Source organism: Ricinus communis, chromosome 2 (genome assembly GCF_019578655.1).
Source record: "Ricinus communis isolate WT05 ecotype wild-type chromosome 2, ASM1957865v1, whole genome shotgun sequence".
Taxonomy (NCBI): domain Eukaryota; kingdom Viridiplantae; phylum Streptophyta; class Magnoliopsida; order Malpighiales; family Euphorbiaceae; genus Ricinus; species Ricinus communis.
Window position 1 is genome coordinate 25071003 of NC_063257.1, and position 25642 is coordinate 25096644.

Here is a 25642-nt window from a genome sequence, read left to right on the forward strand (position 1 = left end):
CACGATTAAACTAAGTTATACTATACAAGAACTGCCAAAATTGCATAAAAATCTGAAATAGGGCAAAAAATGGTGCAAAGCCAATCGACTTAGCGCATAGTCGATCTTGCACTGCACAGAATTGATCAGCTTAGTGTAGAGCTAATTACCATTGTAAAGAGCCGACCGGCTCTAGGGCTTGGTAATGACCGGTTTGCATCTTTTCTTGATCCTCCCTCGCTTAGAAGCTGATTTAACATGCACAATGATGCAAACCAAACTAGCACAACGAATCCTACTCCAATAAGGAGTCTTGCTTATGCAAATCCTACTAGCTTAAGGAATTCTAATCTAATAGAAGCCGTGACTCAATTAGGAATCCTAATCCTGCAATGAGTCCTGATGATATTAGGAGTTCAAGCAACGAAAGGAATCCTAAGTTAACTAGGAGTCCTAGTTCGATTCAAATTGCAAGTTAATGACCTTATCCAAGACATTTGGGCTAAGGACACATCAAGCCTTGAAGAATTGGATTTAAGTTCAAGGCTCATTAATCTAATTCAGTTTATTAGGCTTGAATAAATTTAAATGGGCTTAAAAAGACCAAAGAAGCTGAATTGGAGCATATGAAGACTTTGGGCCTAACTTGGCTTATATTATGAGGCCCATCTATATGACTTATGTAAATTAGGGTTTTATGGCTTATTTTGAGCGGCCACACATGTATTTTAACCTAACTAGGACTTTGTTTAAGTTATCTCTTTTAGTTAGTAAGGTTCTTTTTATCTTAGATGAGATGTAAATCCTTATTAGTTAAGATTTAGGATTTTCTAAGGCCTAAATAAGGCTAGTACGAATTTTGATATAAAAATTAAGTTGAAGTTGAATGATAATTGGTATTTTTACCTTAAAGCTTGTTTGCTTTGTCTTTGTGTTCTTGTTTGAATGAAAATCTTACTTATCAAGGAGTTGATCTATCCTTTTGGCATACTTGGAATTGGGGTTTAAGGTACTTAGTTTTCCTTGGGTTCTAATTCTTGATCATCTTTCTAAGTAATCTATTTTCTAACCTTTCTTAGGGTTGAACCGAATTGGTTCTTGGGGTGTTCATGTTAATGTGTTGGGGGTCAGCAATTCAGAAGAGGTTCTCAAGCTTATTTATGGAGATTCCTTAACATTTGGTATAAGAGCTTTTGGCTCTCGAATCAGGTTACTTATCCTTCTTTAATATTATTTCATTGTGTTTTCTAAGTTTCTATGTGATTTGATTCATTTCTTGATAACAATCTTGACTATTCTTGTTTAGCTTGTTCTGAGATTCTAATAAAGGAAAAAGAAAAATAAAGCGAAAATAGAAAAGAAAAGGAAAAGAAAGAAAAAGAAAGTAAAAAAGAAAGTAAAAAAATCAAATCTTGAAAGAATTCGATCTCTAAGTGTTATTCTTGAAGAATCTTGAGTTTTTGAGGTTATTGACTTTGCCTTGAATTCAGTTGGTGTTTCAATGAAATCCTATTGCTAATTTCATGTTTCATGATGATATTAGGATTATTATGAGTCATAACATTGCTGGAATTTATAGGTTTCCTAATCCTTAAAGATTCTTAAGCTAGATACACTATATCTTGAATGGAATCCCTATTTACAAGGGAATAGGTGGATGACTTATAAAGAACTACCTAAAACTCTTTCCTATTATTTTTTATACTTATACACATGTTTTTAGGGTGATTTTCCTTCATTGTTTTCGTGCTTTTCCTTTGCAAATTTTTGTTTTTGTTTTATCTTCAAGATTGGGCAGATTTGGCATTCTTATTGATCAAAGAGGTAACTTTCAATCTTGAACGAATTTAATTGAGTTCTTACATCTTAGATTGTTTCTTTTTCATGTTCTTTGAATCTTCTTGAGTTTTCTAACATTCTTAAATATTAAACTCTTGTTCTTATTGCTGTTTGGTTTGCAATTCAAGATTCTTGACCAAAAATACTTTCTTGGTTCTTGAACAATTTTCCTTAAATCTTTGCATCTTAGATTAATTCTTTCACATGTCTATTGAATCTTTTTGAGTTTTCTATTATCTTGATGGTTGCTATCTATGCAGCTACAATCTAAGGTAGTGTACCTATAGATGCAGTCTAGCACTAATGGTGAGTATCAAGGTCGTATTCCCGGAAAAGTGAAAGCCTAGAGTTACTCCTTTGTTCTCTGTTATATTAGCCTAAAATGAATGATGAATAATTTCTAAATTAATTAATAGCTACTCTAATTGTTATCTAACTACAGCTACTAGGGAAGGATTAATTCAAGCTAAGGAATAACCCCTTGGGAATTCTTGTCTCTAGGGAATGGAAACTAAAGATGGAATTGATTTATTGAATTCAATTTCTGTGGGAAAATCTCTACGCAATTAACGCCTTTCTCAAGGACATTAACATCTCAACTTAGATTAATTAGGTTGAAATCTCTTCCTAACTCTAATTATCCAAATTAGCATTATGTACCATTTAACACTATTGAAAGTTGTTAATTCTCAAATCGGTAGAACAAACACCCTATCTATAGGCGAATTCAATTCTAGGTTACAAAGGACAATCCAAACCTAAACGTCTTTCTCAAGAACATTCAAATTCCAATAATCATTCAACAAGATATGAAGAACAAATCAATAAGCACTTCCATTGCAAACCAATATTGAAAATCAATACATTCAATTCAAAAGTTAAGTACAAAAATCCCTAGATAAAGAACTCCAATGGGTTAACAAGTTTAGCTAATCATGTTCATTATCAAAACCCATAAGAATTCAATTACAACAATGAGTAAAGGTAGAGAAACCCGAATACACCCTTGGATGAGAATAAACAGCTCCAATTCCTCTTGCCCAATCTTGAATCGATTCTTGTTCCTCTTGCTCGAATTGACACCAATCAACGAAATTCCCAATTGGGCGAGATGGTCTAATTTGGCCTGAACTAGTCAGTGCAGTGCCCGACAATCAAGAGGAAAAGGAACCATCGGTCCCTTTCCTCTTGTAAACTCCTGATCCTCGTCTGGTGGACATGGTACTTGAAAAAGAAATTTTTAGTACTAAGGATCAACGAAATTCTGGCAGCATAACGACATAAAATGGACAAATCGAATGATTTAACTCGATAAAGTTAAACTGCTCAATGTCCTGCAAAGAAAATTCAATCCACAACACTGCCAACCATGATGCTAACCAATTAAATTTTCAATTCATCCATATGAAGTTTAACTTCGCCATAATCCATCACAAGGTAAACCAACAAGCTAATATAGAACAGGCACAAACAGAGTCGACTACATATGACAGAGCCTATTGTTTAGTGGCCACCAATAATAATAGAGAGGAAAATAAGGAATTAATCAATAACATAAATAATGGTAGAAAAGAAAAATGGAAAATGTGAACAAGTTAAATATGTAAACTAAATTAAAGAAAACAAAAGAAAATTTAAACATAAACATGAATGTAAACCAATGCACCAAAAAATTCAAACACAAATTCGAACTAATATCAAAATCAAAAACAAAGAATGGAAAATGAAGTTGGAAGAAACTTACTTGACAAACGCAATATCCAAAGCTTTCAAGATGAGAATAAAAAAAGGAGAGAGCAAGAGAGGAGAGAATTGCCAAAATTTTTGGCCATTTTGAAATGAATTCGTATATATAGGAAGTGACTGGAACACGCCCGTGTTCATTAACAGGGGCCGTGTTCATGAACACAGTCTGGATATCGGCCCGTGTTGAGTGAAGTTAAGCGTGCTGACTTACCAACTTTTATGAAAACAAACGTGTTTCAGAAACACGGTGACGTGTTGCCAACACGATCGGGCATAAATTCCCGTGTTACCTTCTATGCACGTGCCTATCTTTAATTTGATTTTGCGCAAATAGAACATGGTCCGTGTTGATACATCACAGAGCGTGTTGCCAACATGGTTTAGGGTTTATGGCCGTGTTACCTTCTATGAATGTGTCCCCTTCAAGTTTATTTTTCTACAATTAGAACACGGTCTGTGTTGATCAACATGGTCAGCATAGATAAACGTGTTGGTAACACGGTCTTGAACAAGCCCGTGTTGAGCTCCAAAAACTGCAAAACTTGAGATTCTTAGCACTTTCTCACTCTTTGTCACCTGCACAACCAATAAGTTCTCAACTCATACACTCAACATAAATAAAACTTAACAAAAACAAACTGTAAAATCTAATCAAACTAAGTTCACAATGAATGGGTAGAATATTAAAAATGAAAAATAGAATTTAGGGTGCCTCCCAAAAGCACTTCTTTTTTATGTGATGAGTCTTCTTAGCTGGACTCATGGTGAAAAGCAAACGATGGGGATTGATGACCATCCATCTTTCTTCCAAGAAAAAGGCTTCAAGTATCCACTTAGAGGACTAATCGTCAAATTCCTCTTCCCGACGATCAAGCAAGCTGCCAGTATGATTGGCAGAACTTGCTCCTCATATATTTGCACGTAGTCATGATGCTCTAGAGGCTCTTCCAATTTGAAAGTTGGAGTTTCACCAATTGGAAGGATCGAGTTTGGGCAATTTCTTCAGGAATGTCGATGGTTTTCTCCAGTCCTTGACTTGGTTCACTTGCTAGAAAAAACTCGAGCTCCTCCAAGACTTCTTCATTGGATAACTCGTGCTCATCTTACATCATCGAAGGGACTTGTGGAAAATCCACCAAAAATTTCTCTAACTGCAACTCAAAGATCATCAATCAGATGTTCCTCGCTGGTAGTCTTTCAGAGGAATCATGTTTGCCTCTTCCTTTTCTGGTTCTATCTCCATGTTCAATGAGTCGTCCTGCACATAAGCATCATCGTCAAACATAATAGATAAAGCAGAAAAATTCTCAACTGAACGCAAAGTGACGGCGCTCAAATGTTCCTCAGATTCAGTAGAGTTTGATGGAGTTCCCAATTGCTCTTCAGCTAGTAACTTGAAGATCAAGCCTACTTGATGCTCTATGTTCTCAATCGAGGCTTGTTGACCTTCAAGTACCCTCTCTGTTTGTTGGAATCTATCCTCAAGACTTGTAAGAACCTCATCATCGCTCTCCTCCGACACTAACTCTTCATCTTGAGTTGAAGGTGCAAGATTAGGCTGCTGATGTGGTTGCTGAGATCCTGGTGGTTCTTGGCCATCTAAGCTCCATCCAAAGGGTGAATGAGTGCTCCATTCTTGATTGTAGGTGCTTTCATACGAGTCATTTGGCCAACTTCCCGTATAATTCACCTGTTCACAGTTATAAGAACAATGAGTAAAATCACTGCATAATGGACAATCATTACTCAAATGTAAACCACAACAAAATTCATAAGAAACTTGAGATGAAAGGATAGGAGAGGAGAGTTGATCGGTAGCCCTGCAAAACGATTCCACTCGAGCTTCTAAAGATGCACGGGTATCCCAATTTTTAGCACTCTCTTGGTTCCTGATTCCATTTTCCAATGTGTCATACAAAGAATTTGAATTTAGCATTGAACCTCCTTATCATTCACTACCTGAATCATAAACTTAAACTAAATAAATATGTATAAATAAAATAAAATAAATAAACAAATAAAAATAAAAACCATAAAATAATAAGAAAAGAAAAAAATGGCTAAATTAACAAATAGCAAATTTCACTCTAGTTTTTAAATAGTTCCCCGGCAACGGCGCTAAAAACTTGATGGTTGTTATCTATACAACTACAATCTAAGGCAATGTACCTATCAATGCAGTCTAGCACTAATGGCGAGTATCAAGGTCGTATTCCTCGGGAAAGTGAAAGCCTAGAGTTACTCCTTTGTTCTGTGTTATATTAGCATAAAATGAATGATGAATAATTCCTAAATTAACTAATAGCTACTCTAATTGTTATCTAACTACGGCTACTGGGGAAGGATTAATTCAAGTTAAGGAATAACCCCTTGGGAATTCTTGTCTCTAGAGAATGGAAACTAAAGATGGAATTGATTTATTGAATTCAATTTCCGTGGGAAAATCTCTACGCAATTAACGCCTTTCTCAAGGACATTAACATCTCAACTTAGATTAATTAGGTTGAAATCTCTTCCTAACTCTAATTATCCAAATTAGCATTATGTACCATTTAACACTATTGAGAGTTGTTAATTCTCAATTCGGTAGAACAAACACCCTATCTCTAGGCGAATTCAATTCGAGGTTACAAAGGACAATCCAAACCTAAACGTCTTTCTCAAGAACATTCAAATTCCAATAATCATTCAACAAGATATGAAGAACAAATCAATAAGCACTTCCATTGTAAACCAATATTGAAAATTAATACATTCAATTCAAAAGTTAAGTACAAAAATCCCTAGATAAAGAACCCCAATGGGTTAAAAAGTTTAGCTAATCATGTTCATTATCAAAACCCATAAGAATTCAATTACAACAATGAGTAAAGGTAGAGAAACCTGAATACACTCTTGGATGAGAGTAAACAGCTCCAATTCCTCTTACTCGAATTGACACCAATCAACGAACCTTGCCCAATCTTCAATCTTTGAAGGGAATCCAATTAAAACCTTGGTCAAAGTCTCATTTTTTCTTGGTTTCAGCTCAAAAAACCCTTAGAGAGAGAAAAATTAGGGTTTGGGACGTTCTCCCCATTCTCCCCTTTTCTTTCCTCTTGCTCTTTCTTTTAATTAATTCATCCTGCCGTCGCGAACATGGCCATGTTGATGCCCATGTTGGGAACACGGGCTGGTGTTAATGGGCGTGTTTGGAACACGGCCCCATGCTAATTCCCGTGTTACTCTCTGTGGTCGTGCTCCTTAACGCTTCTTTTTTTCTTTGATGTCGGATGCTCCAACACGGCCCATTTTGGTACCCATGTTGGGAACACGGCCATGTTCAGATTAGGGATGCGCGAACTCAACTTGTTTCGGCAACTTTGACATCCAATTCTGCTCCAATTCTTCCTTTTATCACTCTTTGACTTCTTTTGGACCTAAAGCACACAAACAAACGCATAGGGTGAGTGTTGGGACCAATTCACATCCAAATGTACATAAATTCTGCCTTAAAATCCCTATTTAGATGTGTGTATTCTACGCACATCATGTCTATTGAATCTTTTTGAGTTTTCTATTATCCTTGACTCTTATTTTTCTTGATTTCATTACTGTTTAGCTTGAAATTCTTGATTTTTACCCACTTGCTTCAACTAGTCTTTTAAAGCTTGATTCTTTTTGTGTTGCTTGTATAGTTTGAAATTTGTGTGTAAGTTCTTGATTCACATAAGAACACTTGAGACCAAGCTGAGTGGTGTGAGTTTCAGCCTTGAGTGTTAACATTATTATGTGTAAACACGAGAGCAAACCCCAATTTTGGAGAGTAAACACGTAAGGGTGCAATTGGTGAGGTCCTAATATTTTTAATTCTTATTTTTGCATACTAACTTTTTCTTGCAGCAATGTCAAATACCTCTAGTGGAGGTGTGAGAGAGGAGAATGTGCCTCAACTTAATCATGGCATATCCACGGCATAAATGCATGAAAATGAAGAGTGCAACAGAGTACAATGAATATCAATGAGGATATGGAGAGGATGCGATTAGATATGGCAGCCAACCAAAGAGCATTATTATAGCAAATCAATGCTAATGTTGGTGCAGGAAACAATAGGCAAAACTTGGCAGGCAATGAGGAAGATTTAGAACTAGGTTATGATGATGATGATAATGCCACAATTATAGGTGTTGGCCGTGGCATGGGTAGAAGAGCTAGGGGAGGCCGAAATAATGTAATGGGTAGAGGTGGAATCGTGGAGGTGAGTTTGGTGGTTATTATGGGTATAATGATGATGTGATAGAAATTTGGGTAGCATCAAACTTAGGATTCTTACCTTTTTAAGAAAATCAGATTCTGAGGTATATTTAGAAGTGGGAAAAGTGAGTAGACCTTATCTTTGATTGTCATAACTTTTCTAAGGAAAAGAAGGTAAAGTTAGTGGTTACTCAATTTTCTGAGTATGCAATAGTGTGGTGGGATCAATTGGTGGTGAGTAGGAGAAGAAACATATAAGAGCTTATTGATACTTGACGTGTTCTCATAACCATCATGAAAAGACGTTTTGTACCTAGATATTACCATAGGGAGTTACATTAAAGACTCCAAGCTTTGAAGCAAGGTACTAAACACGTAGAGGATTATTATAAGAAAATAGAGATGCCCATGACAATGACTGATTTGGATAAAGATAGGGAAACTACTATGGCACGTGTTATTAGTGGGCTTAATAAGGAGATTGAGGAGTTAGTTCATCTTGCAATTAAGGTTGAAAAACAATTAAAACCAAGGGGAGCATCAAGGTTTGAATAGAAAGGCACTTCAAGTAATAGGCTAATTGGTCTAATCAATGGAAAGAAAACAAAAGAGGAGATGATAAGGCTATTTTTTATAGGAATAAGATTAAGAATGTTTCTGGCAATAAAGAGACCAACACAACCGAAGCTAACAAAGAAAAAATAGGGACATTAAATGCTTCAAGTGTTTGGGGCGTGGGCACATTGCTTCACAATATCCTAATAAAAGGACAATAGTTACTAGGGAGCATGGTGATATAGAAACAACAAGTGAAAAGAGTAGTGAAGATGAGATGCCACCATTAGAGGATCATATTGATGATAGTATTGAGGATCCTATGGGAGGTGATCTTTTGGTTGTTAGGCGCACACTTAATGCACAAATGAAGGAGGAAGATAATATGGAGCAACAAAGGGACAACATATTCCACACTAGATATCATGTACACGGTAAGACATGTCATGTCATTATTAATAGTGCTAATTGTACAAACGTTGCTCGTACTTTAATGGTAGAAAAATTGAGATTAAATGTCATTCCACATCCAAAATCTTATAAGTTATTATGGTTAAATAACTATGGTGAGATAAAAGTGAATAGACAGGTTATTATGACTTTCACTATTATGAGGTATTCAGATGAAGTGTTATGTCATGTAGTGTCAATGTATACTAGCCATATCATGCTTGGTAGGCCATGGCAATTTGATAGAAGGGGTGTCCATGATAGGTTCCTTAATAGGTACTCTTTTGTAAAAGATGGAAGAAAAGTCACACCACCACTTTCAGCAAAAAAAAGTGTATGAAGACCAATGAAAAATGGAAAGAATGAGAGTAGAGGCTGAAAAGAAAAAGATGGAAAATAAAAAGAGTGCTTTAGATAGTGAAAATAAAAGGAGTGTTTTGGAGAGTGAGAATAAAAAGATTGATGACGTAGAGGAGTTACAATGCTCTACTGAAGTCAATGAAGATACTAAAAGCATGATGAATGAAGATGGTGAAAAAGATAATAATTTGCAACTTTTGAGCGAAATCTAAAATGAAGAGATCATTGTTGAAGATGAAGCAAAAGTTGAGCTAGTGAAGAATGAAGATGTTTTGCTTGATGCTATTGAGCCAATTAAACAATGTTGAATTTATTAGCATTGAAAGTATTATTTGTTCTAGAGTTCCTCTAACAATTTTTGTGAAAGATCTGCAGGTTGATAATGAGTTAGTATTGTTCTTAGAGATTATATATTTGCTTCTTTCACAACATTCAGCTAAGATTTAAGGACAAATCTTTTAAAAGAAAAGGGGAATGATACGAACTAAACTAACACAATGAATCATAATCCAATAAGGAGTCTTGATGATGCAAATTCTACTAGCTCAAGGATTTCTAATCCAATAAGGAGTCCTGACTCAACTAGGAATCCTAATCCTGCAAGAAATCCTGATGATATTAGGAGTTCAAGTAACGAAAGGAATCCTAATTCAACTAGGAGTCCTAGTTTGATTCAAATTGTAAGTCAATGAGCTTATTCAAGATATTTGGGTTAAGGACACATCAAGGCTTGAAGAATTGAATTTAAGTTTAAGGCTCATTAATCTAATTCAGTTTATTAGGCTTGAATAAATTTAAATGGGCTTAAAAAGACCAAAGAAGCTGAATTGGAGTATATAAAGACTTTGGGCCTAACTTGCCTTATGTTATGAGGCCCATTTATATGACTTATGTAAATTAGAGTTTATGGCTTATTTTAGGTGGCCACACATGTATTTTAACATATTTAGGACTTTGTTTAAGTTATCTCTTTTAGTTAATAAGGTTATCTTTATCTTAAATGAGATGTAAATCCTTATTAGTTAAGATTTAGGGTTTTCTAAGGCCTATATAAGGCTAGTACGAGATTTGATGTAAAAATTAAGCTGAAGTTGAATGATAATTGGTATTTTTACCTTAAAGCTTGTTTGCTTTGTCTTTGTGTTCTTATTTGAATGAAAATCTTACTTATCAAGGAGTTGATCTATCCTTGTGGCGGACTTGGAATTGGGGTTTAAGGGACTTAGCTTTCCTTAGGTTCTAATTCTTGATTATCTTTCTAAGTAATATGTTTTCTAACCTTTCTTAAGGATTGAACCGAGTTGATTCTTGGGGTATTTACGTTAATATGTTGGGGGTCCGCAATTCAAAAGGGGTTCTCAAACTTATTCATGGAGGTTCCATATCATATAAGGGATAAAAACATGATTAAAACTCGAAAAATAAAGCAGAATCATAACAAAACAGATCCAATTAAGCCATAAATCATAAAAATAATACAAACCCTAGAAAACATAAAAAGTGATAGAAGGAAAATAAAACTTCACATGGCAGATCCTAGATTTCAATCATGTAATCCTAGAAATCTAATTCAATTGCAAAACTATAAAGAAGACATAAATCCAACATATAATCCTAGTCATTTGACTAATCAGATTCAAACTACAAAAGCAAACATATTATCATATTCAAAACCCTACATGTTCTTATTATCAAATTCAAAATCTAATAAAATTAACAACATATTGAATTCATAAGAAACCCTAATATAATCATGTAAAAATATAAAAAAATATCCTAATCATGTTCCTATAATCATAAAAACACAAGAACCAGTTAAAGGGGAAAGTGATATTGATGATGCTGGATGTGGGAAACCCTCAGGTTGTCACCGTAGTTTTCTGATTTGTGAGTCTCTGAAGATGATGAGGTTGTTGAGTTAAGGATCGGTTGAGAATTCAGTGCTGCTTAAGTTTGAAAATCTTTTGTCGCACCACAATAATATTTCCTAATCTAGGGTTCTTTCTTAGTGACTTTGCTCTCCTGTTATTAAAAACGTTCTCTGCTTAATCGAATGTAGGTTTTTTTTTTCTCTTTTCAGTAACAGTAGCTTGTAATCGATGTAGCTAACCTGGACTTAGGACTTAATAATGTATTTATAGAGGTAGGTTTTAGGAAACCCTAGATGTATTAGATAAATATCAATAATTAATTAAATTTCTTGGTATTATCAGATATTCAGTTAAATGAATATTCATTTAAAAATCAATAAACTCCAATAATTATTATTAAATACATTTAAAATTCTAATAATTATCACAAATATCTTCTAGAAACTTCTTTTTTACCAATTTTGATGTTTTAGGTCAAAAATACGCATGAAACGACGTCAAATTTCAAAAAATAGCCAATCGACACAGTGTAGAGTCGATTGGCTTTATACTAAGCAAATCGGCTCTGTGTAGAGCCAATTCGGCTGTACGTAGAGCTGATTGCCTTCAAGGGTAAAAAAATTCTGAAAATATTGATGATTTAATCTTTGAACTTGTAAAAATTACCATCTCGTCCCTCAAACTTATTTTTTTCTGCCAATTAAGTCCAAATTGATTCTTGAAAAATAATTTTAGTTCAATTATTATCAATTCTAACTTGGATTAGCTCATCCTCAATCTCCCGAGACTCGAGAAAGGCAGTAACTTTCATCATCAGGTTTTTCATAATTTTCTCGATATTTGGATCCGAAAAATGGATGCTGACACTCACTCAAGAGCATGTAGATCGTGTAGATGAGATGGTAACTAATAAAAAATAACTAACTATTTAACTTTATTATTATTATTATTATTATTATTATTATTATTATTATCATTATCATTTACTATTTAATATATATTATATACTAATTTATTAAATAAAATTATGTTAATTTTTATAATAACAACTTACACCTGTAATGCCCATGACGAGCAATATTAAAATATTTAAAATTTAATTTGACAAATAATAAATTAAATATATATAAAAAATTAAATCTAAAATGTCAAATTTACAACACCATATCAAATCTAATATCTTAAGATTTTTATAATTTTTATTCTTTAATTTTTTAATTTTTTTCAATGCTAGTAATTAATATATCAATTATATTTATAAATTAGATATGCAAATATAATTAATATATTATTTTCAGAATTCTAATTATTATTTAACTAGAAAAATTAAGATATTAGTACAATAAACATAAAAGTAGACATTATCACCAGCTTGTGTGTCAAAATTAAAATGTCAAGAATTTCTTAAAACTCAACTTTTCTGTATATACAAGTTTACTTAATCTGAAAATATTAATGTTAATACTAATAACAATTATTAGTATAATTTCTATATAATAGACCAGGTTTCATTAATTGCCCGGCTATGGCCCAATTCCCTTCATTGATGTACCTTTGACAGCAATCTATGTTCTGAGATTAACTGAAGAAGTTGGTTGATAATTGACCAAGTTCTGAATGGGGAAATAATTGAGCTATTTAGAACAAACTAGCTAAGCTATATAAATGCACAACCATTTATTTGTTTTTATGTGGATGAATGACCCAAAAATGGCAACGGCAGCGTTCTCCTTCCTCTTCTTCCCAACTTCTGTAACCATCATTATTACCATATGCACCATCACAAGAGCAACAAACCTTCCCAAATTCTCATCCATTCTTGCTTTTGGGGATTCCACAGTGGACACTGGTAACAACAACTATCTTCAGACATTTTTTAGAGGCAACCATTCACCATATGGTCAGGATTTTCCAGACCATATCCCAACAGGAAGGTTTTCCAATGGAAAACTCATTCCTGATATTGTAGCAAGTTTGCTACATATTAAAGAAACTGTTCCTCCTTTCCTTGATCCAAGTCTTTCAAATGAAGATCTCCTTACTGGTGTTACTTTCGCATCAGCAGGGTCAGGATACGATGATCTAACAGCAGCTGAATCTCGAGTTATTTCCATGTCCGACCAACTGGAGCTCTTCAGAAACTATATATCAAGGCTCAAAGGGATTGTTGGAGAAGTGGAGGCAAATTACATTATTGATAATGCTTTGGTTATTGTGAGTGCAGGTACTAATGACTTTGTTTATAATTATTATGATTCACCTACAAGAAGGCTTCAGTTCAACATTAGCACTTACCAAGATTTTCTCCTCAGCAATCTACACAACTTTATCAAGGTTCATACATTTTCATCTTTCCCTCTCAAGCTATTTGAGTGTGTATTTTTTGCCTTTTGAGGTTATTGCGAGCCCTTTCTTTCGGAAAAGAAAAATTTAAGGTGTTGAAGAAACAGCTTAAAATCAGACCTCAACTTAACATGACATATTATATTTATAATTTTTTTACTTTTAAGTTTAAATTAGATAGTCAAGATTTTATTAAAGTTTATATTAATTTTTTAAAAAAAATTTAGATAATAAAATCTTAATCAATAATTTTAAATTTAGTCGTCACAAATATATATTTATATATAACCTATAATATTAACAACATGAAAAAATATTAAGCCTAAAATAATCATCATACTCTGAAACTGTAATATGTTTATTTCAGATATCTTGAATTATTTAATAAGTGATAACTATCTTTTTACATTTTTGTATAAAAGATTACTCACTTGAATTTAAAAGTTCTATTTGTGAAGAGTAAATATTCTCAGCACTTTAAAAGTGCTCTTAATATAGAATGTAAAATTGTTTTTAGCAAATCTGTGAGGAAAAAGAAAACTCTAAAATGCATTCCTTACATGTTTCTTATTCTTTTTTTGGCTAATGTTCCTGAAAATTAAAATTATTTCACAGGAATTATGCAATCTAGGAGGCCGTTCAATGGTCATTGTTGGGCTTCCTCCAATTGGGTGTCTGCCTTTACAAATTACAGCAAGATATAAAGAATCTATGCAAAGAAATTGCTTGAAAGATGAGAATTCAGATTCTCAAGCATACAATATAAAGCTTCAAAAACTGCTAAGTGAAATGCAAGCAGTAGCCCCAGAGAGTCAGATTGCCTATGCAAACGTGTTTGATCCACTGGTTGATATGATTACTCATCCACAAAAATTTGGTAAGCACAAAATTACTATGGTTGGTGGCCCATTTATTTATGCTCTTTTAGACCACTTAAATGCTAAAGCAGTACGTACAACTGCTTTGCAGATACTATTTAAGAACTGGTTAATTATTTGGTTCCTGAGGTCCTAATTATAAATATTTTTATAATAATTAAATATATTCATTTTAAATAAAATTATTAGATAAGAAAATACTTTATTTTCAATATAAGTGGCAATCTTTAATATCGTATTTAAATGTATGGACTAGGACACTATAATTTTATATTTGAATAATAAGTTATTTTGTATTAATTTTTATACAACAAAAATATTTATACATACTTTACTATCACCAAATTTTGTATTAATTTATAAACCAAGTAAAAAGTCTATTATTACTATTATTATTATTATTATTATTATTATTATTATTTAGAGCTATAAGAGAAAAGAAAATTTAAAAAATATTTTAAAATCAATAAAATATCATTCTTATTATGTACAATATTTTTTAAAAATATTATTTTTTAAATTTTATTTGAATTTACGATATAGTTGTTTTTTTAATTATATTTTGATTGTTTTTTAATTATTTTTCAGTCAATTTATCTAAAACAATTAAAAGAATACTAAAATTAGCTAAAACTGTAAATTTAAAAAAAAATAAAAGACAGTAATTTTAGTATTTTAACACAATAAAAATAAAAAAATATTGTAAACTTAATAAAAAAAATTAAAAAACACGGATATTGCTAATATTTTTTCTAGAAAAAAAACTGGATGCCCATTTACCTAGTGTATGCGGCATATGGGCTCCATTTGTGTGATGGGGGCCTAATGATGTGAGAGAATGCATGTTATAGCCCGCTAGATATTTGTCGGGATGACACTTTTAGGTTCACATGTCATAAATGAATATTGTCACCAAAGATTTTGTTGATTTTTAGTTTTTTTTTTATTGTTTTTTTTAATATTGAAAATAATTAAAAAAAATTGACAATAGTTAAAAATAATTAAAAATTATAGAAAAACAACTAAAAATTACCACATATAAATTTAAAACTTAAAATTGTATTTTTGAGAAGAAAATATTTACACTAAAAATAATATTTTTCTATTGATCTTATTATATTTTGAAAAATTTCATAAACATCTTAGATATTTATCAAGCAGATTATATTATATGAATTAAATACTTATTATTTTAGATCAATATAAATTTAATTTTAAAAATATTATTCTCACATTTAAGGCCTATTTAGTTTATCTGATCAGTATAACTGATAATTAGATTTATTCATTTGTCAGGTCGGGCTAATTCGGGTTTTATTTTTTATTCAAGCCGGAGTTTTTTAGGGGTCTGCTAAATTTTTAATTCATGTCTCTCCAAGCCGAATCCGATAGTTAAATAAAGGCTTGAATCCAACCTGGCCCAGCCTACTATATATATATATATATATTTGTTTATTTATTTATTTATAGAACTCATAGTTAATAAAAATTATAAAATAGTTTAGTGAAAGAATGTCTTAAGACCTATGCACAGGTCGAGGGTTTGAATTTCACATTTATCATTTTATTGTATATATATATATATCTATTATTTTTAACATATTAATAGATAGTTGGGTCAGGCCAGGCCCGAATCTTATACAATAAGTCCAAGCCTGCCCACTAAAACACCAGGCTTTTAACGAGTTCAGGCCAGACTGGGCTTATGTGATAAATATATCGTCTAAGTCCGAATATTTTTAGATGGGCTCGGATGGCTGGACGAGTATCCAAGCCCATGAATAGGTCTATTGATAATTAGTAGGGAATAATTGATAGCTAGTAGCTTATTCATTTTAAGTGTTTAGTAAATGATTTTAAATTGTTATTATTAATGTGTAAAAAGACCATATAAATATAAGTTTTGTTTAAAATTATTTTATATTTTTAAGAAATACAAGACAAAATTAAATAAAATAATACCATTAATAATATAAAAATATTTATCAACAAATAATTAACTGTTATAAAAAATTATCTAGCTATTTAACTAACTACATGCATAAGAAAAAGTATGGCACATCTGAACATATATAACAAATTTCATGGCGTGGAATAATGAAAAGCAACATTTTTAATTACTAAAAAGAAAAAAAGTAATTGTTAACAAGCACTAAAAATATTATCATCTCAGAAAGATACGAGGCTTTCAAGAAAATTAGCAAAACTAATAATTGCTAATGGGCAAAAGAGAAGTGTAATTTGCATAAACAAATTTGCAATAAACAAAAATCAAGTGAATTTAGATTAAAAAAAATTGTGTTTAAGACTACTAAGATGTTGAGCTCATATAAAAAAATAAAAAAAGAAATCGATATTCTTATAAACAAAAGAAAAGAGTTCCATAGAGATGATTAATCCTAACTAAAAAACTAGAAGAGTTTTAAAGAGGATCTTTTGCCCTGTAAATAAAAATAGAGGATATTTTATAGTATATAATCTTTTTTCTAATTTTTATGACATTTTTTAAAATTATACTTTTATAATTTATAATTTTTTTATTTATATAGTTTTTATTTTATTTTATTTTGTAAGAAAAGATACCGAAAAATATCATTTAAATTGCATTATTGTTATGACCAGCTAAGTGAAATAGATTTATTATTTTTATTTTATATTTTTATATTTAAATTTATAAATTAAAAGATATTACATTTTTTTTACAGTAATTAGTGTTTTTTAATGACAATAAATAAGTGTGTAAAAAAAGTTATAATATACAAAAAAAATTAAAATATAATAAAAACACTTTAAAATAAAATTAAAAGATCATTTAAAAGTATGAAAAATATTAATTTTATATTTATAGCAGCTATTTATATCTTTATAACAATAAAAAAGTAAATAAGGATGATAATAACTGCCATAATTTTTTAAAGAATGTTACTAAGTTGGCAACTAAAATTCCATTGCTAAACTAAGGTTTGGCTTCGCTTAATTACTGGTGAGAATGCCGTCGCTGACTATTTGGTGATGAAAAAACATCTCACTAAATCTATTCTTAATACAACTGAAAGAAACTATAATTCTGTTGCTAGTTCATTGCTAAATGGTCAAATTTTCTTATAAAGTTTTTTATTTCATTACTAATTTATCGTTAAATTGCCAATTCCTTTTTATTTTCAAAACGTATTTAATGGTAGTTCTACAATTTTTAGTTTTTATTATACTATATCAACGATGTTAATACAACGTTATTGTTATATCAGTGTGTCTTAAATTACTAAAAATGACAACCATATACTTGAACTTATACAAAAGTGAAATGATCACATATAAAATGTAAACTATGTAGTACTTTATTGTATTATTTTCTCTCTTTGGGACCATTGCAATTTTTGAAAACAAAATGACCACATATAAAAAATTATTAAAAATGTAAACAAAATGACCACATATTTATTTATTTTCTAGTTTAAACCATTGCAATTTTTAAAAAAGAAAAAGAGATGAATTTCAAACTCGAGACATACTTAAGACACCATATACCTTGTCGTACTTATCACATAATATATATATCTGATAATGTTTCAACTTGAAAGACTTTTTTTTTTTTTTTTCTAAATAGATCATTTGCAAGAGAACATTATACAGAAATAAAAATATGTATCATATAAGAGTAGAAAATATGTAATTTAGATTTACAAGATACACTGAGGTTGAAGTGTTTGAATTTATCAAATCTATAAGCTCAATTGTCAATAAAATTTTAATCCAGAGTGAAAGGAGCTAAATAACACTATCATGGGACAAATAATTTGATGAGTTTGCTTATTAAGTTTTTATAATTAGTTTAATATAGTTTATAAATTTTTTGTTAAATGCCAATGTGTGTTGAGCGGTTGATGCAACAGGTTTCGTGGAAACGAGCAGAGGGTGTTGTGGCTCAGGCTTTGTGGAAGCAGGATCCCTGTGCAACGCAGCAACTCCAACATGTGGGATGGCCGCTCAGTTCCTGTTTTGGGATTCTATTCATCCAAGTGAAGCAGCCTACAAATCTCTCTCTCACTCCCTTCAAAAACAACTCATTCCCACATCATCTTAGCCTTTGATAATTTTAGTCTATTAAAATCATATGTCTCCTTGCCTTTCGTTACTACATTATACAATAAGAAATTCTAGGTATAAGTATTAGGAAAGTGAAAGGAACAACTTATCAACAATGATTGTTTTAGTTGACTTGTGCTTCTAAGTTTCTGCAAATATTAGTAGAGTTTGAGACGGAATTGTCTGGCCACTCACTCTGATGGCTAAGTCAACAAAAAAACTTTAAAATAAAATATAACTAAATTATTTATAAATTGTGTACCTATTGGTCTTATGGTGATTCTCTTATATAAGGTTTTGAAATCATCATTGTCATACTTGGAGTAGGATAATCTATGTAAGGAACTTCTATTCCTTATAAATTAGTTTTTTCCAATGCGTCGCATATCTTGGATCTTTACATATTTTAACAAAGATCCCTTATTTGAGTTCAAGTAAGGTTAGTCTTTAGTTTATAAATGTAATTCTATGGAATAATCAAACACAAAATATTCCAACCTCCCATTTTCTTATTAATCATTTCATCTCTCTTGGTAACAAATCAAAAGGCTTCATCCTTCATTCTTCTCACATTACCCTAATTGCAAATTAATGCAATGTATTTCCCTCCATAAAAAGCCTCTCTCACCTGACTTTTCTATGACATCAATTTCCTTGATATAGAGTACCTTCAACAATCTAGAAACAATCATCCTAACCCAAAACAATAAGTATGAATATGTTCTTGGTGGATAAGAATGACTGAGGAGACCTTCCAAGAGGACTACGATGGCCTCTCCTCCACTTGAAGAAGGAGTTGGAGAAAGAGCGGAAGGATCCCAAGCACCCAGATTTTTTAGTGATGGATTTGAATAGAATGTGTTAAAGCATATGAAAAGACAAGAGAAGAGAATGGCTCAAACTTACAGGCTTCTCCATCGTATACACTTAGGTATTAGGGAATTTTAAAAGAAGACAACTAGAATTTGTTGAAAATTGAAATTAAAACATAAGGAAAGCCGCAGTGGAAGCAATTTAATTTTTTTAAAATTTTCACCAAGGATTTTATTGATTTAGATAGTCATAACATACCAAAACAAGCAAACGATAGAGAAGGCTTATAAAGAGTGTGTGCCGCCTATTCCAAGGAGTGCTTCTTGCTTTGCTGATTCTTGATTCTAGAAGGATGACTGATGCACTTTAAAGCTATTCAAATGACCAGCCTCTGATGGTAATTCATATAAACTTCAAAGTTAGAATCTCTTATGAACAATCCTTCACAAGAGAGAGAGTAAAGATTATGAGGAGTGAATGCTAGTTCTAAGCTAGGTTGAATCTTAACTAATCTTATTAATTAAGTATTTATGGTATCCTCCATTCACACATACACCTCCTAGCCGCCCATCATACTCCATATATATATATTTATGAGATTTAACCTAGTCTTATAACAAGCAAGGCATTACTTACTCTTAAGTTGGGCCTTAATTGGGCTTGTTTAGACTAAGTTAATATATAAGCATAGTTATAGGGTCCTTATAGCCGAATATCATAGCCCAATATGTATTAAACTAATTAACTTTTAATTAGGCCTAATCTATATAAGCTTAAGTCCAATCTTAAGCCTCATTTTAATCTCAACTTTAAACCCATTTGTGTATGACCCAAAAGATTCTTAATATGTTGGCAATGAATTATGAATTATGAATTAAACCCTTTTAATTCAATGTTAATTCTCTAATTAACTTAATTCATATTTCATAAATTAAGATTGGCATCTAACAATGCATCATGACCACCTAAATATGAGGAAGGATTAAAGTGCTTTAATCAACCTTTATAGTGAATAATCTCACAATGTAATTCAATCATTTCATTGTACTTTTTATCCCAATTGATTCATAGAGCATGGATGCAAGTATCAACTCTATAATTGAATCAAATCATATTTTTTCTTGATAATTGTATATAACATCTTGAATAAGATCTATGAAATACTTTTTCATATTCTTCATTCAAACAACCTTGGCCAAGGATTTCCATGTTAAAGTATGTCAAGAATCATTAGGATAAGATCCCATGACATATTACCTTGGGAAATGAATTCTTTATTAATAACTTATTATCTTCATATGACTCTTACTATATCCAATGACTATCCTATGAGCGCTCCATGGATATGAGAACATAAGATAGTATCAAACTACAATAATCCTTATATAAGATAATATGCCATTATCTCAAGTTTAAGGATCACGTCTTATATGATTGTCACAAGAGTATTATCTAGAGACACTTGGGGTAAATTCCATATGGGCCACTCAGTAGGATCGTATTCAATGAACTTGTTCTTGTAACAAGCACCCATATGCTTATCTCGAAATCCCTATGCTCAACTTTATGAGATAGATTGCTTATTTAACAAGTAAGTGATAACACATTATGGTAGTCTCGAGCATTTGATCAATATCCAACGATCAATATCTAATTCTTGATTAAACATCGAATATGGACAAAGTTTAGGAATTATATAATGAAAACCTCATCATTATAAACTCGCTTTATAATTTCTCTTACATTTCTATTTACATTCCATGGTGTTCATCTCTAATGGTTTTGATTATCCTTAATAATACCCGACTACTCGTACCATTAGAGTCGAACAATGTCTTTAGTATAATTGTATGCCATCCACTGTGATGTATAAATTAACATAGATCATCTAATAGCTCTTTATCAGTAAGGCATATCTAATAATCTTCCACTTGCACTAAGGCACAATCAAAGCCAATCATCATGGTATCCAATACCGAACTCTTTCTTATGATGATCATGTTCATACTAGTCAAACGGCTTTATTAGAGGATCAACTTTGTTATCCTCAATGAGTATTTATTTTATCTTTACATTCTACTAATAAGTCATTTATTGGTAATGCTTTAATATAATATTTTGGATCGCAGATGTACCTTGGTTCTTTGAAATCGACTCTATTATCTATCCAACTCTTTAGATCAATAATACTTAAGAACCACACCTTATTCTTGAAAAAGAATATTAAGATCTAACATCTCTCATATATTGCCTAAAAAATAATGAGATGTATTGAGCTCAAGTCGTAAGAATGATCCTTTTGGAACTCTTTCCAAAACTCATGCTTTCCTTATAAATGAATTGAATCTATCTTGTGAGTTTATTCTATGTGATTCACAATCTACATCTAGAATAACCATAAAGTTTAGTATATAACATGACATATATACATAATAGAATATTATACTTTCGCACAAATCATTCTATTAATAACCTCTTTCTCAATGAGTGTTTATGGCATATATCTCTAGAAAGAGATATGTCATGAGACATTGCCAAGAATCTTTCTCTGATTCTGCCATGTTAAAATCCTTCAACACATATGTTTAAGTACTCGCAATTTGAAACATTGGTGCAGTTTGAAGCACCTATCTCTATACATCTCAATCCTAGAAAGTAAACTACATGTTCTAACTTTTTATGGATTTATAAGTCTTAGTAGACTCATGATAAAGGTTTTGTCACTTTTGTCTTTATCTATATGTCTACAACATATAATATTTAGATACATTATTATATCCCCACTAACTCCTTCATATAAACTTGTTTATTCTATTTGAATTGATACTTATAATTACATTACTAATCAACCCTTTGATTAAATATGTAACTTATTAAGTTTTCTTTGCTCAACCCTTATGCAAAGACTTTCATATTAGTTTTTCTCAAAAAACTCACTTTCACCTTAATGGATTTAATATAGATGGGTCCACCACAGTCTTCACTTAGTTAAACAATATGGCATCCACAATAAAATCTTATGGCTTGATACCAACTTTAAGAGTTAATGTTAGTATAGTAGAGATATAATTGCATATTCCACAACATATTTTCATTTCTTATAGATATTATTGTATCCTTCTACATACTAAAAATTGTATATATGAATATTGATAAGTGCTAGAAGCACTTACTTTTGAGTCTTGTTTTAACTTGATTTCGCCTTAAATTGAGTTTAAATTGTTTGTTAGAGTTTTTTTCCAGCCCTTTTTAGGTACTTCGAAAGCTTGCATGACAAGAAAAAGTTTTAGAATCAAAATACATAAAAAATAAGCTAAGGAGCACTTGTTTATCAAGGAATGGAGAATCACACGAGCACGGCACGAGAAGAATATTCCCGTGTGACCTTCCTGTGTGAAGTGCAAAAATTGATAAATTAAAGGAGCAGACAACACGGGAAACACACATTCGTGTGGCTTTCCTGTGTGAGATGAAGAAAATGGCAAACTGTCCAAGATACAACATGAGAAGAGGACATGCCCATATGACCACAGGATTTTCTTAATGACAATTTTGAGCTAAGGACGCCACACGGCCGTGTGGTGCCCATGTGCCCCCGTGTGGATCATAAAAATACACTATTTAAATGAACTTTTAGGGTTGCTTTAAGGGAGTTTTGTCATATTTTTATTTCTAGAGATAGAAACTTCATTTTCCTTTCATTTTTAGAGTTTTAATTGGTTATTTCTCAAGGAGAACATCATTTCCTTTATTGCTTTTCAAGATTGAAGATTTTCATCTCTCCTCTTCCATGACTAGTTTGAGATATTCTTTCCCTAATCTTTATTTCTTTATTGTAATTTTTAGGAACTAATTTTCTTGCTATTTAGATTTTGATGAACCCTAATTTGTTCTGTATAGATTGATTCAAAGTTAATACAATTAATCTTTTCTATGAGTTGTTTTGTCCCTTTGATTGCTTAATTATCTATTCAAATTGATAAGTTAATGTATTGATTGGGATTTGCTTTATCCTTGATAATTTTACCAATTATTTTAATATTTGTTTTCAAGATTTTTTACTTTTAAATATTATTACACCCAAGACAATATTTTGATTGCTAAACATTAGTATATTATTAAAGGTAGTACTCATAATTAGGTCCCAAGTTGAACGATACTCTTATTAATTATTATATTACTTGATACGATCTGTGCACTTTGCGTGTGCGGATAGCGCGCATCAAACAACTTAAGGTTGTGCATCTTATGCTAAACACCTTCAAGCTATGTTCCATTTTAATGATAGTTTGTTTATTTGATCTCTATCAAGATCTATCAAACTCCCACTGATTCTTTCAGAAAACTCCTTTTCTTGAAAGAAAACTTATTCCAAAATAAACACTTTTATTTTAAGAGTATGATAGTGTTGATATCCTAAAACCCCTTTTGGAAATTTCACAAACTTAAGTTTATTATATCAAGCCTTTTAGCTTTATGTAATTATATATGTTTCTCTTAAACATCTCATACTAGTCTATATGTAACACCCCCATCACATGCTAACCAATAAACATTAGCCAGGAAGCATACAAGCGTCGTAGAATATATACTACAGGTAGATAGGTCAATATGTAGGTTGTTAAGAATCCAGACACAAGGTTATTAACATATAAACATATGATTATACTTAAACATCATTTAACAAGTATTTCAAACATCTTCTTATGCCTTATAAGGCATACTTCCATATATATCACATAACTGCATACAAAATGCATCAGGAGGAGACTTCACAAAACTGGCGCAACTTGACAGAACTGCTAAAAGCTAGACTTCGCATACAACCAACGGATGCACTACTATTTACAAACCTGAAAAGAAAAATTTTGGAGAGGGGTGAGCCTCCAGCTCAGTAAATAAATAATCAACATAATCTATATCACATACACTTAATACAATTTCCACGCAATCACATAACTTTCCATGATATTCATAGTTTAGGTATAAAGTCATACCATTCTACTCAATTCATTACAACCATCATAGAAGAAATACAATTCAACAATTATGGTTAGTTCTCACGGCTTGTGGATCCCCTTTAATGTGCTGCTCCGCCTCATCCTCACATATCACACACGTAAGCTGCTCCGCCTCATCTCACATTATACACTTTTATAGCCTCTCTAGGCTTTAGCCTCCCAAGGCTTTATATATATATATATATATTTTTTTTTTCACAGGGGAATCCACCATTCACATGCACATATGCACTTAACATCACAATTCAATCATTTCACTTATATCATATTTCAGCAATAACAATTGTTTCACTCAACACCAATCATTTCCATCTCAGTCATTCAAACATAAACAATATTAAGCAAACGCAACCATTTGCGGAACATTTGATTAAATATATGAACATAGCAAATATTAACTATTTACTTACTCAAAATATACTTATTCCTTTAGCATATAAGAACCTCATTTCTCCACAACTTCCTTTCCAGGCCTTTGAGTACCTGTCAACACATTCATCAATTCACATTTCATGCATATTACAAATATTCATGTAAATGCGAGTTCTAATGCATTACAAGATCATCCCCTCTCTAATTCATAGGTCTAACGCTTCCTCTAAGACTCTCAATTACTGTTTTAATATCCTATAAACATTTCCCATCTAGTTAAATACCAATTTAACTCAAATTAACATCAATAAATTGCATAAAACTAATCTCCAACATTTCTGTTTTCTAGACAGAATTTAGTACCAAGGTATATTTATTGCTGGGCAAAATTGGCTTAATACAAAAATCTCATATTAAATAAACATATCCATTTATGCGTCTAGTTTCATCTCCAAGAAGAATTACTCAATTCCGACTTCTATAGATTTAATTATTTTCAAATTACTGAGCAAGGGTCATACAGCTAGTTGTACCCGAGCAGCAATCTGTTTGCTCAATTTAAGCAACCAAAACGGCAAAAATAGCAAAATTACAAAACTACAAAGTTATAGAGGACTCTTTAAAATTTCCATAGACACCAATTAAGCTTAATTTGGACTTATATAACCCATGTTATGCCTAAAATACAGAACATCAAGGTTGCTGGAATTTTGACAGTTTTCTATCTTAACATACTTAAACTTAAATCAAGCTTAATCTTTATGCAATCATTCAATACTCTACTAATTCATGATAATCAGACCTTTAATTAATCAATGAGAGCATCAAATGAAGTTTTTCCAATTTGTAATCAAGAACCCTAATAACAAATTAATAACACTCAAGTAACAACTTACCAATTTCAGCTTTTGGGTTGCTAATATGCTTAAATCCTTTAGCTTTAGCTTGGCTCCTTCAATAGTTAGCAAAATCCTATCTTAATCTTAAGTTTTTCTAGGTATTCCACTCCTCTCTCTTATTCCAAATTTTGTGTTTTTGGCCATGTACGAATTTTAGAGAAATGAAGAGGTAAAATGAGCTTGCTCATGGTTCC

At 31.5% G+C, this 25642-nt stretch overlaps 1 protein-coding gene across 1 annotated transcript; it reads left to right on the forward strand.

Moving 5' to 3' along the window:
* Positions 1-12682: 12682 nt before the first annotated feature.
* Positions 12683-18719, forward strand: LOC8289788 (GDSL esterase/lipase At2g31550). The gene is made up of 3 exons (XM_015722652.3): positions 12683-13370; positions 13995-14256; positions 18151-18719. The coding sequence occupies exons 1-3, from the start codon at positions 12702-12704 to the stop codon at positions 18339-18341; spliced, it is 1122 nt and encodes a 373-aa protein (XP_015578138.2). The 5' UTR covers positions 12683-12701; the 3' UTR covers positions 18342-18719.
* The last annotated feature ends 6923 nt before the right edge of the window (positions 18720-25642 follow it).

Coding starts and splice junctions, on each gene's coding strand:
- LOC8289788 (XM_015722652.3), top strand. CDS start 12,702: ATGCACAACCATTTATTTGTTTTTATGTGGATGAATGACCCAAAAATG. Junction 13,371..13,994: donor ATCTACACAACTTTATCAAG/GTTCATACATTT, acceptor ATTATTTCACAG/GAATTATGCAATCTAGGAGG. Junction 14,257..18,150: donor TACTCATCCACAAAAATTTG/GTAAGCACAAAA, acceptor TTGATGCAACAG/GTTTCGTGGAAACGAGCAGA.